This window comes from Theropithecus gelada, chromosome 14, assembly GCF_003255815.1.
Source record: "Theropithecus gelada isolate Dixy chromosome 14, Tgel_1.0, whole genome shotgun sequence".
Classification (NCBI taxonomy): domain Eukaryota; kingdom Metazoa; phylum Chordata; class Mammalia; order Primates; family Cercopithecidae; genus Theropithecus; species Theropithecus gelada.
Window position 1 is genome coordinate 29,820,888 of NC_037682.1, and position 21,216 is coordinate 29,842,103.

At 41.0% G+C, this 21,216-nt stretch overlaps 1 protein-coding gene across 4 annotated transcripts in view; it reads left to right on the forward strand.

Moving 5' to 3' along the window:
* PAMR1 (peptidase domain containing associated with muscle regeneration 1) overlaps positions 1-21,216 on the forward strand; it is a 103,452-nt gene that overhangs the window by 25,128 nt on the left and 57,108 nt on the right. For all 4 annotated transcript variants that reach the window (XM_025355217.1, XM_025355214.1, XM_025355215.1 and 1 more), the window contains 2 exons: positions 12,855-13,031; positions 18,381-18,509. In XM_025355217.1, the coding sequence (XP_025211002.1) occupies positions 12,902-13,031; positions 18,381-18,509 (259 nt within the window). In that variant the 5' untranslated portion in view covers positions 12,855-12,901. The remainder of the gene's footprint in view (positions 1-12,854; positions 13,032-18,380; positions 18,510-21,216) is intronic.

Below are 21,216 nucleotides of genomic sequence, written 5' to 3' on the forward strand. Positions count from 1 at the left end.
GCAAGGGGGAAGGGAATTCCTTTTCCTAGCCAAGGGAAACCATGACATGCAACACCTGGAAAATCAGGTCACTCCCACCCTAATACTGTGCTTTTCCAAGGGTCTTAGCAAATGGCACACCAGGAGATTATATCCCACACCTGGCTTGGAGGATCCCACGCCCATGGAGGCTCCCTCATTGCTAGCACAGCAGTCTGAGATATAACTGCAAGGTGGCAGTGAGGCTGGGGGAGTGGCGCCCACCATTGCTGAGGCTTCAGTAGGTAAACAAAGCTTCTGGGAAGCTCGAACTGAGTGGAGCCCACTGCAGCTCAAGGAGGCCTACCTGCCTGTGTAGACTCCATCTCTGGGGACAGGGCATAGCTAAACAAAAAGCAGCAGAAACCTCTGCAGATGTAAATGTCCCTATCTGACAGGTTTGAATAGAGTGGTGATTTTCCCAACACAGAGACTGAGATCTGAGAACGGACAGACTGCCTGCTCAAGTGGGTCCCTGACCCCCGAGTAGCCTAACTAAGAGAGCCTAACTGGGAGTAGCCTAACTGGAGTGGACCTCAAGCAAACTCCAACAGACCTGCAGCTAAGGGTCCTGACTGTTAGAAGGAAAACTAACAAACAGAAAGGACATCCACACCAAAACCGTATCTGTACGTCAGCATCATCAAAGACCAAAGGTAAATAAAACCCCAAAGATGGGGAAAAAGCAGTGCAGAAAAGCTCAAAATTCAAAAAATCAGAGCACCTCTCCCCCTCCAAAGGAACGCAGTTCTTGGCCAGCAATGGAACAAAGCTGGACGGAGAATGACTTTGATGAGTTGAGAGAAGGCTTCAGTTCATCAAACTTCTCAGAGCTTAAGGAGGAACTACGAACCCAGCGCAAAGAAACTAAAAAACCTTGAAAAGAGATTTGACGAATGGATAATTAGAATAACCAGTGCAGAGAAGTCCATAAACGACCTGATAGAGATGAAAACCATGACACGAGAACTACGTGACAAATGCACAAGCTTCAGTAACTGACTCGATCAACTGGAAGAAAGATTATCAGAGATTGAAGATCAAATGAATAAAATGAAGTGAGAAGAGAAGTTTAGAGAAAAAAGAGTAAAAAGAAATGAACAAAGCCTCCAAGAAATATGGAATTATGTGAAAAGACCAAATCTACGTCTGATTGGTGTACCTGAAAGTGACGGGGAGAGTGGAACCAAGTTGGAAAACACTCTGCAGGATATTATCCAGGAGAACTTCCCCAACCTAGCAAGGCAGGCCAACATCCAAATTCAGGAAATACAGAGAACACCACAAAGATACTCCTCGAGAAGAGCAACTCCAAGACACATAATTGTCATATTCACCAAAGTTGAAATGAAGGAAAAAATGTTAAGGGCAGCCAGAGAGAAAGGTCGGGTTACCTACAAAGGGAAGCCCATCAGACTAACAGCAGAACTCAAACAAATTTACAGAAAGAAACAACCCCACCAAAAAGTGGGCAAGGGATATGAACAGACATTTCTCAAAAGAAGACATTTATGCAGCCAACAGACACATGAAAAAAATGCTCATCATCACTAGCCATCAGAGAAGTGCAAATCAAAAGCACAATGAGATACCATCTCACACCAGTTAGAATGGCAATCATTAAAAAGTCAGGAAACAACAGGTGCTGGAGAGGATGTGGAGAAACAGGAACAGTTTTACACTGTTGGTGGGACTGTAAACTAGTTCAACCATTGTGGAAGACAGTGTGGTGAATCCTCAAGGATCTAGAACTAGAAATACCATTTGACCCAGCCATCCATTACTGGGTATATACCCAAAGGATTATAAATCATGCTGCTATAAAGACACATGCACATGTATGTTTATTGTGGCACTATTCACAATAGTAAAGACTTGGAACCAACCCAAATGTCCATCAATGACAGACTGTATGAAGAAAATGTGGCACATATACACCATGGAATACTATGCAGCCTTAAAAAAGGATGCGTTCCTGTCCTTTGTAGGGAAATGTATGCAGCTGGAAACCATCATTCTCAGCAAACTATTGCAAGAACAGAAAACCAGACACTGAATGTTCTCACTCATAGCTGGGAATTGAACAATGAGATCACTTGGACACAGGAAGGGGAATATCACACACTGGGGCCTGTTGTGGGGTGCGGGGAGGGGGGAGGGATAGCATTAGGAGATATACTTAATGTAAATGAGGAGTTGATGGGTGCAGCACACCAACATGGCACATGTATACATATGTAACAAACCTGCACATTGTGCACGTGTACCCTAGAACATAAAGTATAATAAAAAAAAAATTTCTTCAAACAAATGATAATGGAAATACAACATACCAAAATCTATGGGGTACAGCAAAAGTAGTATTAAGAGGGAAGTTTGGAGCAATAAACACCTACACCAAAAAAGTGGAAGGAATTCAAAAAACCTAACAATGCACCTCAGGGAACTAGAACAACAAAAATATCCGAAATTAAATAGAAGCAAAGAAATATAAAGATTATATCAGAAATAAATTAAATTAAGACCAAAATTTAAGAAGATTCAATGAAACAAAAAGTTGGTTTTTTGAAAAGATAAAATCAACAGACCTTTAGCTAAAATTAAAAAAAGAGGAATCCTAATTAAATAAAATTAGAAATGAGAAAAGACATAACCAAGACCACAGAAACACAGGGAATTATTAGAGACTATTACGAAAAACTATAATCCAACAAATTGGAAAATCTAGAAGAAATGGATAAATTCCAGGACACTTGCGACCTACCAAGATTGAACCAGTAATAAATAGAAAACCCCAACAAACCGGTAATGAGTAACAAGGTTGAAGCTGTAATAAAAAGTCTCCCATCAAAGAGAAGCCTAGGACCTGATGGCTTCACTGCTGAATTCTACCAAATATTTAAAGAAGAATTAATACCAATTTTCCTTAAACTCTACCAAAAAAATTGAAGAGGGAATATTTCCAAATTCATTCTATGAGGCTAGCATTGCCCTATTATCAAAACCAGATGAGGATAGAACAACAGCAAAAAAGGTAACTAGAAGCAAATATCAATAATGAGCACAGATGCAAATATCTTCAACAAAATGCTAGCAAACTGAATTCAACAACACATTAAAAGGATCATTCACCATGATTCACCCCAAGGATGCAAGGATGATTCAAATAATATGCAAATAAACAGACATGGTACATGCATCAAAAAAACCGAGAACAAAAACCATATGATCATTTCAATAGATGCTGAAAAAGCATTTGATAAAATTCAACATCCCTTCATGATGAAAACCCTAAACAATGAGACATAGAAAGAACATACTCCAAAATAATAAAGGCCATATGTGACAAACCAACAGCCAATATCATATTTAATGGGGAAAAATTGGAAAGATTTCCCTCTAAGATTGGGAATAAGGCAAGGATGCCCACTTCCACCACTTTTATTATTCGTTATAATACTGGGAGTCTTGGCCAGAGCAATTAGACAAGAGAAAGAAATCAAGGACATCCAATTTGGAAAGGAAGAAGTCAAATTAGCCTTGCTTGCAGACCAAATAATCTTATATTAAAAAAAAAATCGAAAGACTGTACCAAAAAACTGTTAGAACTGATAAATGAATTCAGTAAAGTCATAAAATACAAATCAACCTATAAGAATCAGTAGCATTTATTTACACCAACATAATCTGAGAAAGAAATCAAGAAAGCAACCCACTTACGATAGCTACAAAGAATATAAAATACCTAGGAGTCAATTTAATCAGAGCAGTGAAAGAGCCATATGAGAAAAACTATAAAACACTGATGAAAGAAATTAAAGAGGTCACAAGAAAATGGAAAGATATTGCATGCTTATGGATTTGGAGAATTAATACCATTAAAATGACAGTACTACTCAAAGCAATTTATAGATTCAGTGCAACCCTGAATCAAAATACCAATTACATTCTTCACAGAAATAGAAAAAGCAATCCTAGAGTTGATATGGAATCACAAATGATTCTGAATAGTTAAAGCAATCCTGAGCAAGAGAAAAAAAAAAAAAAAAAGCTAGAGACATCACACTACATGACTTCAAGGTATACTACAAAGCTGTAGTAACCAAACCAGCATGGTACTTACATAATAATAGACACATAGATCAGTGAAACATAATGGAGAACCCGGATACAAATCCACATTTCTTATAGCCACCTCAGTTTTGACAAAGGTACCAAGAACATACAATGGGGGAAAGAACAGTCTCTTCAATAAATAGTGCCAGGAAAACAGGATATCTATATGCAGAAGAAAGAAACTTGACCCTTATTTCTTACATACAAAATCAAATCAGAATGAATTAAAGACTAAATCCAATATGAAACTATGAAGCTACTAAAAGAAAACATTGGGGAAATGCTCCAGGACATTGATCTGGGCAAAGATTTTTCGGGTAAAACCTCAAAAGCATGGCAAGAAAGCAAAAATGGACAAATGGGATTATTAATACATTGAGCCAAAAGGCTTACACACAGCAAAGGAAACAATCAACAATGTGAAGAGACAACCACAGAATGAGAGAAAATATTTGCAAGCTATCCATCTGACAGGGGATTAATAAGCAGAAGATACAACGTGCTAAAACAACTCAATAGCAAAAAAAAAAAAAAAAAAAGAAATCTGATTTAAAAATGGGCAAAACCATCAATGACAGACTGGACAAAGAAAATGTGGTACATATACACCGTGGAATACTATGCAGCCATAACAAGGAATGAGATCATGTCCTTTGCAGGGACATGGATGAAGCCGGAAGCCATTATCCTCCGCAAACTAAGACAGGGACAGAAAACCAAACACCACATGTTCTCACTTATAATTGGGAGCTGAAAAATGAGAACACATGGACACAGGGAGGGGAATAACCCACACTGGGGCCTGTCAGAGGAAGGTGGGTTGGGGGAGAGCATTAGGAAAAACAGCTAATGCATGCCAGGCTTAATACCTGGGTGATGGGTTGGTAGGTGCAGCAAACCATCATGGCACATGTTTACCTATGTACCAAACCTGCACATCTTGCTCATGTACCCCAGAACTTAAAAATTAATTAATTAATTAAATTTAAAAATGGGCAAAAGATCTGAATAGACTTTTCTCAAAAGTAGACATATAAATGGTCAACAGGTATATGAAAAACTGCAGATAAATGCAAATCAAAACCACAGTGAGATATCATCTCCATCCAGTTAAAATGGCTTTTATCAGAAAGACAGGCAATAACATGCTGGTGAAGATATAAAGAGGGAACCTGGTACAGCGTTGGTGGGAATGTGTATTAGTGCAGCCATTATGGAAAACTGTATGGAGGTTTCTCAGCAAACTGAAAATAGAACTACCGTGTGATCCAGCAGTTCCACTACTGGGAATACATCCAAAAGAAAGGAAATCAATATATCAAAAAGACATTTCTACTCTTATGTTTATTGCAGCACTATTCATTATAGACAAGATACGGAATCAACCTAAGTACCCATCGGTGGATGATTGCTGAACAAAAATGTGGTACCTATGTATAAGGGAGTATTATTTATTTATGCAAAAGAATGAAATCCTGTTATTTGCAGCTACATGGATAGAACTGGGGGTTATCATGTTAGGTGAAATAAGCAAGCACAGAACCACAAATATTGCATGTTCTTACTCATATGTGGAAGCAGTGATCCTGATCCTGTGTAGGCCTAGGCTAATATGTATGTTTGTGTCTTAGTTTTCAACAAATAAGTTTAAAAAGTAAAAAAAAAAAAAAAAAATTAAAAATAGGAAAAAAGCAAAAAGCATATAGAATAAAAATATAAAGAAAATATTTTTGTACAACTGTACTTGTGTTTATGTTTTATTTAAGTTGTTGTAAAAGACTCAAAAAGTGAACACTAAAAAGTTTATTGGCTGGGTGCTATTGGCTGGGTGCAGTGGCTCACACCTGTAATCTCAGCACTTTGGGAGGCCAAAGCAGGTGAATTGCTTGAGCCCGGCAGTTCAAAACCAGTCTGGGCCACATGATGAAACCCTGTCTCTACAAAAATAATACAAAAAATTAGCCGGGCCTAGTGGTGCATGCCTGCAGTTCCAGCTACTTGGGAGGCTGAAGTGGGGGGATCACTTGAGTTTGGGAAACGGAGGTTGCAGTGAGCTGAGATTGTGCCACTGCACTCCAGCCTGGGTGACAGAGTGAGACCCTGTCTCAAAAAAAAAAAAAAAAAAAAAGTTTATAAAATTAAAAAGTTACAGAAAACTAAGGTTAATTTATTACTGAAGCAAATATTTTTGATAAATTGAGTGTAGGCTAAGTGTATGGTGTTTATAAAGTCTACAATAGTGTATAGTGAAGGCCTATGACATTCACTCAGCACTCACTCACTGACTCACCCAGAGCAATTTCCAGTCCTGCAAGCCGTGTTCATGGTAAGTGCCCTATATAGCTGTTCCATTTTTTAAAATCTTTTATACCATATTTTTTCTGTTTAGATATGTTTAGATACACCAGTACTTACCATTGTGTTACAATTGCCTATAGTATTCAGTACAGTAACATGCTATACAGGTTTGTAGCCTGTGTGTAGGTGTGTAGTAGGCTATACCACTTGGATTTGTGTTAAATACACTCTGATGTTCACACAACGATGAAACTGCTTAGTGACACATTTCACAGAACATATCCCTGTCGTTAAGTGATGCAGAGCTGTAGATGGATTCTTTCTGTAATTTTATTTAAACCTCGCTAACCCTATGAGGTCTGTAGATTTGGTGCTAATGCACCTTCATGACCACTCATTCATTCTTCTAGCATTCTAAGTTTTCCTTATCATGGTTTATGATTATGTATTTGTGGGGTCATTTGACCAATGTCTTCTCTATTGAACTGTGAGCACCATCAGGCTAGTGATGGTGTCCATTTTTTTTCTATTGCATTCCAGCACGCCTAGGACGTAGTCAACAATAAATACTTGTAGAATGAAAGAATGAGTTCATCATTCACCCTTGCTCTAGGCATTGTGCTCAGTGGGGAAAATGAGGAACAGAGTGGTTCAAAGACTTGCTGTGGGCTAACCTTTCTTTCAAGAAGTCCCGGTATGTTAGTCCCCTGCAGATACTGTAACAAATTACCACAACTTTAGGGCCTTATAACAGCACACATGTATTACCTTCCAGTCGTGAAGGTCAGAAGTCGAAAATGAATCTTACAAGGCTAAAATCAAAGGGTTGGCAGGGCTGCTTTCCTTCCAGATGCTCTGCAGGAGAATCTGTTTCTTTGCCTTTTCAGACTTCTAGAGGCTGCCTGCCTCTTTGGATTGTGGTCCCACAGTCCACTTTCAAAGCACATCACTCTAACCTCCATTTCTGTCAGCAGACTTCCTTTCTGACTCTGACCCTCCTGTCTCCCTCTCACAGGGGTCCTTGTGACTACATTGGTTCCACCTGGATATTACAGCGTATGCCTCCCATCTCAAAATCCTTAAATTAGTCACATCTGTAAAATCCCTTCTGCCAGGATTCCCTGGGGTCATTCCCTTAGCCTGAAATGGATCTTACCTATAAAGTAAATAATCATGAAGTCAAGAGGGCAGAGGTGGGCTTGCTCATTGGAGTAGAGAGAAATGGATCTTATCTATGAAATAAAGAGTAATGGAGTAAAGAGGGCAGAGGTGGGCTTGCTCATTGGAGTAAAGAGAAATGGATCTTATCTATGAAATAAAGAGTAATGGAGTAAAGAGGGCAGAGGTGGGCTTGCTCATTGGAGTAAAGAGAAATGCCAGTGAAGGTATTTTAGGGAATTAATTCCTGGGTAAAATGGAGGCCCCTGGTATGTGACAGGCCAGAGGTGACGAGTCTGCTGCTTAGGGGCAAACAGGGAGTGGAACAAACCTTAAATGGCCTTCCGTGTTGACGTACAGAATCTTATAAAAGTTGCAAATTATTTATCCTGTTGGTGTAGCCCCTTGAGTTATCAGTATTTACAAAATTCTTAGAAAACCTAGAAGAATGTAGTGCTTGCTGCGGGGTGAATAGAGGGAGGGGGTGTGAGGCATGAGCCACACCCCATGGGCATATTCGCTGTTCAGAGAGTGGAACAAACATACATCTGTAGGGGTGGGGGCTGGAGTCCAGAAATATGGACCCAAGGCAGGCCACCTGGACCTTCATGTCTAGATACCTCACTGTGGGAGGAAAGGCACCCAGCTCTGGTATCAACAAATTAGAGGCAAAGCCAGCTCTCCTGGCTCATGGCTCCAAGCTGAACCCACTGGATGGAAATATTTGACTGCTGAAGAAAGGTTAGCTCTTGAGTTCAGGCTGAATTCATTCAACAGATATTTGTTCAGCGCCTCTGTGTGCCAGCCAGCCCTGTCCTGGCAGTGGTGAACAAGTTTGATGTGGCTCCTGTTAGCTTATGGGCATGTAAGGGAGGCAGACACTCGGCAGGTAAATGAGAACAGAAAACGATTCTAAACTGTGGTAAGGACCAGGATACTGAGGATACTGAGACAGAAATAACCACGGATGGGATGGAAGGGGTGTGCATTTCAGAGGGGAATGCCAGGGAGGACCTCTCTGAACACACATCATTAACGTGAAGGCCTGAGACAGAGGCCTGGGGAGAAGCACATGTGGGGTCCCAAGGTGGGCCAGAGCTTGGTGGTTTTGAGAAATGGAGAGAAGGTGGGAAACAGTGGCCAGAAAAGCTTGACGGAGTTGGGAGACCATAGACCTCAAAGGCCTTGTGGGCCGTGGCAGAGGATTTGAGGGTTTTTCTAAAAAGCAGTGGGAAGCAAGGTGACCATTTTAAGCAAGAAATTGATCTGGCATGCATAAAAAACAATATCCTTGAGAAATATGGGTGTTCTCTATTGTTTTTCTTTTTTTCTTTTTAAGCTATTAGTTTCTGAATGCTTAGTACATACTGGGTGCTGTGCTAAGCTGTTTATATGCATTATTTTGTCTAATATTTTCAACAGGCCTAAATTGGAGAAAATGTACTCATTTTACTGGATACTAAACTGAGGCTGAGAGAGTAACGTAACTTTGCCAAGGCAAGTAGCAGAGGGAGATTCCAAACCCAGGTCTGTCGACTCCCATGTTTGAGCATCTAACCGATTTATTTTCTCTCAGTCTCCCTCCCCTACTTTTCACAATTAAAACACTGTGGTAATATATATAGATAACATAAAATGTGCCCTTTTTTGGTATCACAAATACCAAAATTTGAATAATTTGAATAACGGGCTATACCACATGGATTTAACACACTACAGCATATTATTAATAATACACATTCCACTAGGAAAACTTGGCACAGGTAGGAGCTTGTGATCTAAAAAAGAACTTATACAAGATTCATAATCTTTGCTTCTTTCAAGCAAGCTTAGTTTTTGTCCTATGCGTATGGCCTGTGTTTATTTTCATCCCGTGGCCTTTGGGTGTGCTATTCTTTCTAACTGGATGACTTCCCTTCATTCTCTCAGCCTTTGAAAATATTTTTTTTCTATGTTAAAAAGAAGCTATATATATGTATAAAAGAAAGCTGTATTGAGTGAGAATTTTTAGATATTTTACTTGCAATGAGAAAGAAGAAAAGAAGTTGAATGTTATAATGTAGTACAGTAATAAGCATCAGTAGAGTGACATGTTATAGTTGATCAATCACCATTTATTGAAAATTCAGAGTGGCCAACATGGTCTTAGGGTTTATGGACACACAAAAACATTTTACCTATAGGGAGATATAAATGTACAATGAGGGGAGAGAGAGCTAAGGGGTAAAGCAGAGTGCAGATAATCAGAGGAGGAATGGAAGGATAGAGAAGGCTAAGAAAATGTGCCATTTTAGCCATTTTAAGTGTGTAATTCTGTGGCATTAATTAGATTCCTGTGACTGTGCAACCATCACCTCTATCTAGTTCACCACCCCAAACAGAAACTCTGTAACCATTAAGCAACAACTCTCCATTCAGCTTTCCCCCAGCTCCTGGTAACCTTTAGTCTACTTTCTGTCTCTATGAATTTGCCTATTGTAGATATTGCATTGAAGCAGAATCAGACAATATTTGTCCTTTTGTGTTTGGCTTCTTTTCCTTGGCATGATTTCAAGGTTCATCTACATTGTAGCACATAGCAGTTCTTCATTCCTTTTCACAGCTGAATAATATTCCATTGTATGCACATACCTCATTTTTTATTTTTTATATTATTTATTACTATTACTATTATTATTATTTTGAGACAAAAGTCTTGGTCTGTCCTCCAGGCTGGTGTCCAATGACACAGTCTTGGCTCACTGCAACCTCTGCCCCCTGGGTTCAAGCGATTCTCGTGCCTCAGCCTCCTAAGTAGCTGGGATTACAGGTGTACACCACCGCTCCCGGCTAATTTTTTGTATTTTTAGTTGAGTTGAGGTTTCACCATGTTGGCTAGGCTGGTCTCGAACTCCTGGCCTCAAGTGATCTGCCTGCCTTGGCCTCCCAAAGTGTTGGGATTACAGGTGTGAGCCACTGCATTCGGCCCATATGCTTCATTTCGTTTATCTATTCATCTCTTGATGGAAAATTGGGTTATTTCCACCTTTTGGCCATTGTGAATGAACATTGGCATACAAGTATCTCTGAGTCTCTGTTTTCAATTTTTTAGATCTATACCTAGAAGTGTAATTGCTGGGCAATTCTGTTTAGCTTCTAGAGGAACTGCCAAACTGTTTTCCACAGGGGCTGCACCATTTCACATTTCTATCAGCAATGTACAAGGGTTCCAATTTCTCTGCCTCTTTGCCAACACTTGTTTTCCATTTTTTCCCTTGGTTTGGATCACAGCCACCCTAGTAAGTGGTAGCTCATTGTGATTTTGATTTGCATTTCCCAAATGACTTGTGATGTTAAACATCTTAGCATGTGCTTGTTGGCCGTTTATATAGCTTCTTTGGATAAATGTCTATTCAAGTCATTTGCTCATTTAAAAAACTATGTTGTCTGTCTTTTTTATGGTTGAGTTGTACGAGTTTTAGAAATATGTCCTGGATATCAAGCCTTTATCAGAAATATTTTCTGATATTTTCTCCCATTTTATGGGTGGTCTTTTCACTTATTTGATAATGTCCTTTGCTGCACAAACATTTTTAATTTCAATAAAGTCGAATTCATTTTTATTTTGTTGCTCCTGATTTGGTGTCATATCTAAGAATCCATAGCCAAATCCAAGATCATGGATGGAGATTTACTCCTGTGTTTCCTTCTGCTGTTTCTTGCTTTTAACCATTAAATTATTATCCAGATTTTAGAAGTCATTCACTTTGTCAGCAAATCATCAGAGACATGGGAAGCACAGCTAAGTAAGTCGTGGGGGTCCCCCTGAAGGGGCTCAGACAGTAGTGGTGGAAACAAATCTCAGTGGTGATTATGCTGTGATGATGTAGCCACTCATTCCCAAACACCAATGTAAGGATCTTTTCTGGTCCACTAATGTTTGTGGAAAAATGATTTAAAAAGTCAAATTTTCATAAAACTAAATTTATTCCATTTAAATAACTGTCCCACATTGTGCAAGTGGCTACCTTCTATGATATTGGCATGTTCTTATGACCTGAGGCTAAGAGTAGATGATGATACTTTCTTTAAATGGCTCTACTTGGAAAATTGAGAGTGACCAACCCTGTGTCACACTTCCTAATTTAGGGAGGAAACTATGAAATTCAAGGGTTTAGAAGCCACTGCAGATGCTAGAGTTCATTTATGTGGGCCTGCGAAGCATGCTGGTGATCCCTGCCTGGAGTTTCTTGGGAAGGGTTTGTGGGGATCTTGTCCAGATTCACTTCCTCAAATATCTGACTCATTTCAGCTGTAATTGTCATCTTTGTGCAAAATTTTTAGAAATGGAGAGTGGGGAAAATGAAGAGGAAATCAAAACTAGAAGGTCTGTTTCTTAGCCTGACTTTTTTCGGGCAGCCTCTGACTGATTCCTCTTATAGGTTTTGCCAGATGGTTTTTGTTTTTATTGAAGGTATATATAAAAAAAGAAAATGAGAAGGAAAAAATCCTGCACAGAAAGGGATTTTTTTTTTTTTTTCTTATGGGAAAGAACACTCAGTTGCACTTGGCGCCTGAATGAAGTTGGGCTAATGAGTTCACCATTGTAAAACAGTGAAATTCTCCCAAACATACTAATTAAGGTACTTTTTGTCTTTTCTGTTGGTTTTCGCTTTGGAGGTACTATGAAAATAGTACACTGAAAAATTGAGGGGCCGAGTTTGGAAGAAATGACATGGTCTCTACTGGGCAATCGGCCTTGCACTTGAATGACCTGGTGTGGAGACTGGTCTCCAAAATCTGATGGCCCACATTCCTGGGCTGCAGTGTGTAGTCATGCAGTTTAATGGCTGCCTATGGATCTGTGCAGTGCACAACCTGTGTAGTCATAAACAGCGGCCTGATGTATTCTAACAAAAATATAAATGAGCATAGACACCTAAGAGATGTGTGCTGGTTTATAAATTATATACATTAAGTTCTATTGTCAATCCACCTAGATTATATAATGATAAAACTTGATTTCATTTTTTAAAGATAAAAATAAAAATGAATAGCAGTTAAAACAGATTTCATCTATGCTCCCATGGGTGGTTTCAAATATTCCTTGGGGTAGGTCTCCCTACTTTGGAGACATTGGCCTGGGAAGAATTCACATGGATCTTCTTTCTCATTCAGGCAGGGCAATGCATTTATAGGGCAAAGTTGCCTCTTAGCAGTAGAGTACTTAAGAGTCTTACACTCCCTGCCAGGCCCTAGCCTCACCTGCTGGTTTTCCATTTCAGAGTACACAGTCATTAATGAAGCCTGTCCTGGAGCCGAGTGGAATATCATGTGTCGGGAGTGTTGTGAATATGATCAGATTGAGTGCGTCTGCCCCGGAAAGAAGGAAGTTGTGGGTTATACCATCCCTTGCTGCAGGAATGAGGAGAATGAGTGTGACTCCTGCCTGATCCACCCAGGTGAGTGTGGAGTGGGAGACTTCAGGTTGCCTTCATGTTGTTGGAGGCAATGAACAGGCACAGGCTGAACGCCTGAATTCCAGCAGGCAGCCATCAGGACGCTGTGGTGCCATGATTATGAAAAGTGACACAATTCAGCCTATTCTAACTAAAGACACAGCAATAAAAGGAGTCAGTACTCTTTTCAGTGTTAAACTTGTACAACTTTGAATTCATTCACTCATTCATTTAACAAGCTGACTAAGCAGCTTTATGTACCAAGTCAGATACTAGGAATACAATGATAAAACAAAAGACACACTCCGGCATTCCCAGAGCTTATAGCCTGGGGGGATATGGAGAACAGGCAGCTACCATACAGTGTAGTAAATGCTATGATAGAGAAGCATGGGGGACTATGGCAACATGGATGGGAATGGAGGCAGGTGGGAGGAAAGTCAGTGAAGACTTACTAGAGAAGGTGGTGAGCATGCTGATGGGAGAAGCAGACTAAACAAAGTGAGGGGGCTTGGGAGGAGAAGTCAAGCCACAGAGGATAACATGTGCCAAGGTCCTGTGGCAAGAGGAAGCATGGGGTTTTGGGAGATGCAAGTAGCAGTCTGGCAGGAGAAATGTGTATGTGATGAGAGACCTGGATAAATGGAGAGAGGGAGGGAGAGGGAGAGGGAGAGGGAATGAATGAATGAGAAAAGATTAAGAGAGAGCAATCTGAAGGGAGGAACAGGAGCCAGATCCTGAAGTGCTTTGCAAACTGTGCTTCAAAGTTTAGGCTATATACTGAAGATATTTTGGTAACACTGGAAATCTTCTAGTAAAGAAGGAAAAGCAGATTTTTCTCTTTAGCTGTGGTATGGGAAAAGGACAAGCATGACTAGAGGCAGGAAAGAAATAATGGGGACCTTAATAAAGGTACAAGCTCTATGGATGGAGAGAGGTAGAGGGATTTGGGATCTGAGAGTGGAACTGACCACACATTGGGATCTGTTGGGTAGGATAGGAGAGGGAAGGCAAGAACAGAGTCAAGTCTGATGCTCTGGTTTCTGAGCTGGACACTTGGGAAATGGTCCCAGTGATATGAATGTGTCTTTGGATGAAATGAGACCTTCTAGCAGTTACTTCTTTGTGGTGATTATTGATCTTCCAATATCTCCCACTTGATATGTACAGTCAAAATATTACATGTTAAAATCAATTGATATAGTTCCTTTCTCTGTTTTGTGATGTCACCTATTTGATATACAAATAGGTTTGTTGTTTTTATGTGTTTTCCATATTTGAAAACACAAGCAGATGTATATATACATATATATTTTTCCTCTTCTTACACAAAAGATAGCATATCATAAGCCTTGCTAACCATCTTGCTTTTTTCTCTTATTATTTTTCGAGACACCGTTTCACTCTGTTACCCAGGCTGGAGTGTAGTAGCTCAATCATGGCTCACTGCAGCCTCTGCCTCCCAGGCTCAGGTAATCGTCCCACCTCAGTCTCCTGAGTAGCTGAGACTACAGGCAAGTGCCACCACGCCTGAGTAATTTTTGTATTTTTTATAGTGATGGAGTTTCCCCATGTTGCCCAGACTTGTCTCGAACTCCTGAGCTCAAGCGATCTGCCTGCCTCAGCCTCCCTAAGTTCTGGGATTACAGGGATGAGCCCTGGTGCCTGGCCTTGCTTTTATCTCTTAACAATATATGCTGGAGGTCACCCTATGTCGGTATGAAACCATGTTCTTCATTTGTTTATATGGTTGCATGTAACTGCCTTGTGTGGATTACCATAGTTTATGAACATTTGGGTTGTTTCCATCCTTTTGCTGTTAACAGTACTACAATGACTACCCTTAGGCATACATCACTTGGTAGTTTTGCAGTGTATTTTCGAGGTAGATTCCTGGAAGAGGGATCGCTGAGTCAAAGGGGGGCACATATGTCACTTCCCAGCCTTGCTTTGCCATGTTTTCTCCATACATTTGGCATTTTTTCCAGCAGTGTGTGACAGTACTGTTTTCCCTAAGCCTTGCAACACGATGTGTCATTTGGATGTTTGCCAGTCTCATAGGTGGGATCATGGACAGTTTCAGTTTGCATTTCTATCATTATGATAGATAATGATCTTCTCTCTGCTGGTGGCAGTGGAGCAGCAGGAATCAGGGTCGAGGGGCACCAATGGCAGGGATGTCAATGGTGACTTCTAGTAGCATCTGGTAGCACCAGGGTCCTCACTGGGCCAGTGTGGTTTCCTGTAGTTCTAGGTTGTATAGCTCTGCATTTGGTCCCCTGGCCCTTCTAGCAACTTTGTGAACTATCTAATGTCTTTTTTCCCTTTTTAATTGATACATAATATTTGTACATGTTTATGGGGTACATGTGATATCTTGTTACTTGCATAGAATGTGTAATAATCAAGTCAGAGTATTTAGGGTATCCATCACCCTGGGTATTTATTATTTCTGTATTTAGTGTCTTTTTAGTATAGCCTTGTTCATCTTAATCACCAGGCTGGTGTCGGTGGCTTACATCTAAGCACTCTGATGTGACTGTGCTAAGAAAGAGAGTTGGCCAGGGCTGCTGATAGGATTTGGCTCTGTGTCCCCACCCAAATCTCATCTTGAATTATAATAATCCCCACAGGTTGTGGAAGGGATCTGGTGGGAGGTAACTGAATCATGGGGGCAGGTCTTTCCCATGCTGTTCTCATGATAGTGAATACGTTTCACGAGATCCGATGGTTTTATAAGTGGCAGTTCCCCTGCACACACTCTCTTGCCTGCCACCATGTAAGACATGACTTTGCTCCTCATTTGCCTTCCACCATGATTATGAGGCCTCTCCAGTCATGTGGAACTGTGAGTCAATTAAACCTCTTTTTATAAATTAACCAGTCGCAGGTGTGTCTTTATTAGCAGTGTGAGAACAGACTAAGACAGCTGCTGGGGGCAGACTCAGTCCATTTGCCTCCTCAGCAGTGATAAGATAGGGAGTTAAAGAGGGGGAATTGGCATGTAAGTAAAGATAGTCTTTAGAAGGCACAGTGATCCTGCAGGGACCCAGTTATGGGTCACATGACTACTGGAATTTGACAAATCATACAGTCATATCTCAATATCCACGAGGGACTGTTTCCACAACCCCTGCAGATACCAAAATGCACAGATGCTCAAGTCCCTCAGTTGGCCCTGTGGAACTCCAGGGCTCTGCATCCTGTGAGTACTGTATTTTTTAGCCATGGTTGGTTGAATCCATGCATGTCAAACCTGTGAATACGGAGGGCCAGCTGTATTCGCAACTCATCTTCTCTGATAGAAGGGGACACTGGAAGAAGGGAAGCAAAATCAGGATAGTGTGGAAAGAGAGAGCTATGCATCTCTCTCCTACAGTAACCACATGTACATACACTACAGCCCAAGGAAAACCTAATTTCAGCTGAACGCAAAGAAGCATACTATCAGCTCGAGGAAATGCTGTTTATCTTAAGAAATTCAGAAGCTTGGATTAGCCATGCCTTCTTCCTTCCTTCATTCACTCAAATAATATTTATTGAACACTTACTATGTGCAAGCCACTGTATGGTGCTGTGGATACAATGTTGGACAAGATACAGTCCTTGACTTAAGTCTATTATAGGAAAACAGATAATAGGCTGTTAAAATTGAGCATGCTGTATGCAATGGCAGGGATAAGAGTTCATATTTTGTATTATAGATACTATGTGCAGGCACTTTACTTGTGATAATTTAATTAAAAATTAAAACAGTCTGAAGAGGTAGATACGATGTCTAATCCCAGGGTTAGGCCATTCTCACATTGCTATAAAGAAATACCTGAGACTGGATAATTGATAAGAAAAGAAGTTTAATTGGCTTACGGTTCTGCAGGCTGTACAGAAAGGATGGTGGCATCTGTTTCTGGGGAGGCCTCAGGCAGCTTTTACTCATTGAGGAGGGTAAAGCATGAGTGAAAGTAGGAGCACAAGAGAAGGGGGAGGTGCCACACAGTTTTAAACAATCAGATCTCAAGAGAACTCGCTCACTATCGCAAGGACAGTACCAAGGGGATGGTGCTAAACCATTCATGAGAAAGCCACTCCCATGGGCCAGGTGCGGTGGCTCACGCCTGTAATCTCAGCACTTTGGGATGCCAGTGTGGGCGGATCATGAGGTCAAGAGATCGAGACCATCCTGGCCAAAATGATGAAACCCCGTCTTTACTAAAAATACAGAAATTAGCTGGGTGTGGTGGCACACACCTGTAGTTCCAGCTACTCGGGGGGCTGAGGCAGGAGAATCCCTTGAAGCTGGGAGGTGGAGGTTGCAGTGAGCTGAGATTGCGCCACTGCACTCCAGCATGGGTGACAGAGCGAGACTCCGTCTAAAAAAAAAAAAACAAACACACACTCCCATGATCCAATCACCTCCCACCAGGCCCCACCTCCAACATTGGGGATTACATCTCAACATGAGCTTTGGGTGGGGACACAGATCCAAATCATAACACCCAATTGGACAAATGAGGACACTGAGTCACAGAAAGCTTAACCAATTTGCCCAAGGACGCACAGCTGCACAATGGCAGAGCCAGAACTTAGTTCTGTGTTTTGCTAAGTGGGATTGAATCATTTGTACTTTTTCTCACGACCCCCGACTCCCTCAAGAGACCATGTTTCTAAACTGGTCCTTGTTGCAGAATCACGCAAACCCCTCTGGTGTGGCCTGCTGGTTGCGGGGAGCCTGACACATTCCAGGGTGAGCCTGTTGTTAGACAGGAGAGTTGTTTCCAATGGCATCCTTTCATCACAGAAGTAGACGACATAGAAGAGTATTTAATAACACAGGAAGATATTTACTATCTATTATGAAATTCAAAAGTAAGTTACAAAAACAATGTACCATAAGTCATATAAGTCTAATTTAAAAAATGTGTGTGTATATAGGCAGAGAAAGACTGTTAGCAATAGTTTGGGTGATGGGGTTTTAGATATTTTTTATTTAATTCTTTTTGCTGGTCTAAATTTTCTAAAACTTCCACAATAAACATGTAACACATTTATACAAAAGACTCTATATTGATAGATTCTTCCTTTTCCTGCAGGCAGTTTCGTGTTACTTTAAAACACCAGCCACTACCTGGGATACTCGTTGAGACCCCCCTTCTAAACTCTCCAGTCTGAATTCTGGCACCTCTGGCAGTTTCCTGGAGATGAGAGGTTCTTCCTCTGGGCTCTGACACCTTTCTAGGCCCAGATGCTCTTAGTTGAGACAGGACCCTGAGAAGGTGCAGTTGTGCTCCCATGCAGCTGATTAGAACCCGCAAGTGCTTTGGCCTAACACTCCTCTTCTTGGGAATGTTTCAGGTTGTACCATCTTTGAAAACTGCAAGAGCTGCCGAAATGGCTCATGGGGGGGTACCTTGGATGACTTCTATGTGAAGGGTTTCTACTGTGCCGAGTGCCGAGCAGGCTGGTACGGAGGAGACTGCATGCGTAAGTAGACCTTGACCTAGCTCTGTCTCTAGTGCACACTGTCTTAAAGTCTTAGCTTACGATGGACCAAGATTTATCTCCTTGGAATCTGAGTTTTGACAAAGCCTGCAGCCAGAGGGCTTTCTAGGTAAAACTATAAAAACAAAGATGGGTTTCCATCTGCGAGGTGTGGATTGTGAACATTTGTTTGAATTCTTGGCCACAGGAGGTTTATGTCTACTCTTCAGTCTCCTCTTTCTAAGCGAGGCCAAGGCTTTCTGCTCTATGCATTCCAGAAGCAATTGCATGGTAGCCTTGGTCAGCAAACAGTGACTAAGTCTTCAGAAATGTTGTCTATAGTACACTGTACATATGAATTTCTGTTGGTAAATTTCTTGAATCCTGAATTAAATTCCTGGAACCCACAGCAAATTGCTAGCATGCCTTTTGTCCAGGGAAAGAGATTCTTTCTGGCACCTGCTTGGTGTGAAAGAATTACTTAGTTTTTATTAGAGTTCTGTGAGTTTCAACAATTCTTTGAAAATGGAGTGGAAATCTAATCTCTCGTTCAGTCCAAGATTCCCCTCCACAGTGCCCTGATTGATAAATGTCCCTCTGAGAGTCTGTATCTCAAGCAATGTACAAATTGCTTTTATTTCACTAACTTATTCCATATGCCTCCTACTTGAATCAGAAGCAGTTAGAATGGTCTTACAGTCTAATTTTCTCCTATGAATGATATTTCCAGTTTACAGAGATGGAGGATCAGGTGTGGTTGGTATCTTTGACCGATATAATCTGTACTGAAATACCATCAGTTTCAAGACTCTGTGGCTAAGGATGAGTATATGGTCTGCAGCTGAGAAATTCAACTATACCAGAAGGGGCTTGTTGGCACTTCCAGGTGAACTGGGGAGTTCAGTTATCCATAATACAGATACTTTTTAAGTGTTGGTCTCGGTTGCAGGTTTAAAACTTCGATGTCATTTTAGATGGTTTCTTGTGAATTTAATTCAGTACCTGGCAGATTATGTTCCAGGTAGGTCAGCCACAATATTTAACTCTGGTCTTCTTTGACAGCTGTTCTATGGAGACTGTATCGCATAATGAGCAGAATACAAGCTCTCGAATGAAACAGACCTGGGTTTAAATAATGTTTTTGTCTATCGCTGCCAGTATGACCTTGGACAAGTCATCTAATCTTGCTAATATCAGTGTCCTTTTATAAAAAAGGAGAATAAGGCTACCTACCTCATAAGGTTGATTTGAGGATTAAATGAGATAATGTATGTGAAGCACCTAGTTCTCTGACAATAGTAAAAGCTCAATTAATGCAATAAATACATCACTATTATCCTATATGCTCCGTAATTACTGAATTGTTAGGTGATTCAGAAAGAAGACTACTCTTCTTCCTTTCCTTTCTTTTCCTTTCTTCCGAGATGGGGTCCTTCTGTATTGCCCAGGCTGGCCTCAAATTCCTGGACTCAAGCAATCCTCCTGTTTCAACCTCTCAAATAGTGGGGACTAGAGGCACATGCCACCATGCCTGACAAAACTACTTTCAATAATAGTTTGGGATAGTCATAATTAAAGCTGTAGTGCACAGCTTTAGACTTCACATTGACCTTTGGATTATGTAGGATCACTTTGGGTTTTCCCTGCTTTGGATCTTATGGAAGATTGCTCTTTCTCTGTGCACATGAGAGGGAAAGGGGGATTTGTTGGGGCTGGAGTGGTAGGCACCAGTGTGATCACACATGGCCTTTGATATGGTTTGGCTGTGTCCCCACCCAAATCTCACATTGAATTGTAATAATCCCCATGTGTCAAGGGTGGAGCCAGGTGGAGATAATTGAATCATATGAGTGGTTTCCTCCATACTGTTCTCATGGTAGTGAATAAGTCTCACGAGATCTGATGGTTTTATAAACAGGAGTTCCCCTGCATAAGCTCTCTTGCCTGCTGCCATGTAAGATGCGCCTTTGCTTCTCCTTTGCCTTCCGCCATGATTGTGAGGCCTTCCCAGCATGTGGAATTGTGAGTTCATTAAATCTCTTTTCCCTTTACAAATTACCCAGTCTCAGGTATGTCTTTATTAGCAGTGTGGGAACAGACTAATACAACCTTGTATGTAGGTAAGCTAGGTAAGGAATTTAGATGCTATTCCAAGTGCAGTGGGGAGCCAAGGAAGAGTGGTGAAGTAGGGGATGGACTAAGTGCTCTGAGAACTAGCTAAGAGAACAGTTGATGACAGGGAGAGGGAGGGAAAGTTTCAGACAGGAGGTGAAGGTTGAGCTATGCCTTTGCTCATATGTTGGCAGAACAGGAAGATATTTCAGGCAGAGGGATAGTACGGTCAGGGTGTGAAAATGCAAGGTGTGTTCAAGGAAGTGTGTGACATGAGGTATGATCAGAGCAAGGTGATGGTCTTGGGGTGGCGAGCTCTGACTCTGAAGGGCATAGTGTGCCAGGGCTCAGAGCTTAGACTTGGTTCTGAGATGATGGATGGTTTAATCAGGGGAGTACCATTTGACAGATAACTCTTGTAGCATAACTCCAATAGAGTGGAGGAAGACCATATCCAAAGGTAGCCATTAGGAGTGCAATTGCAGTGGTTCAGGGGATGAAGAAGGGAGACTAGAGTTAGAAGAGCTTAAAGGAAGAAGTGACAGGACTCAAGACTCGCTGAAGGTAGGGGTGAGGAACCTCAAGAGTTTGCCTTTCA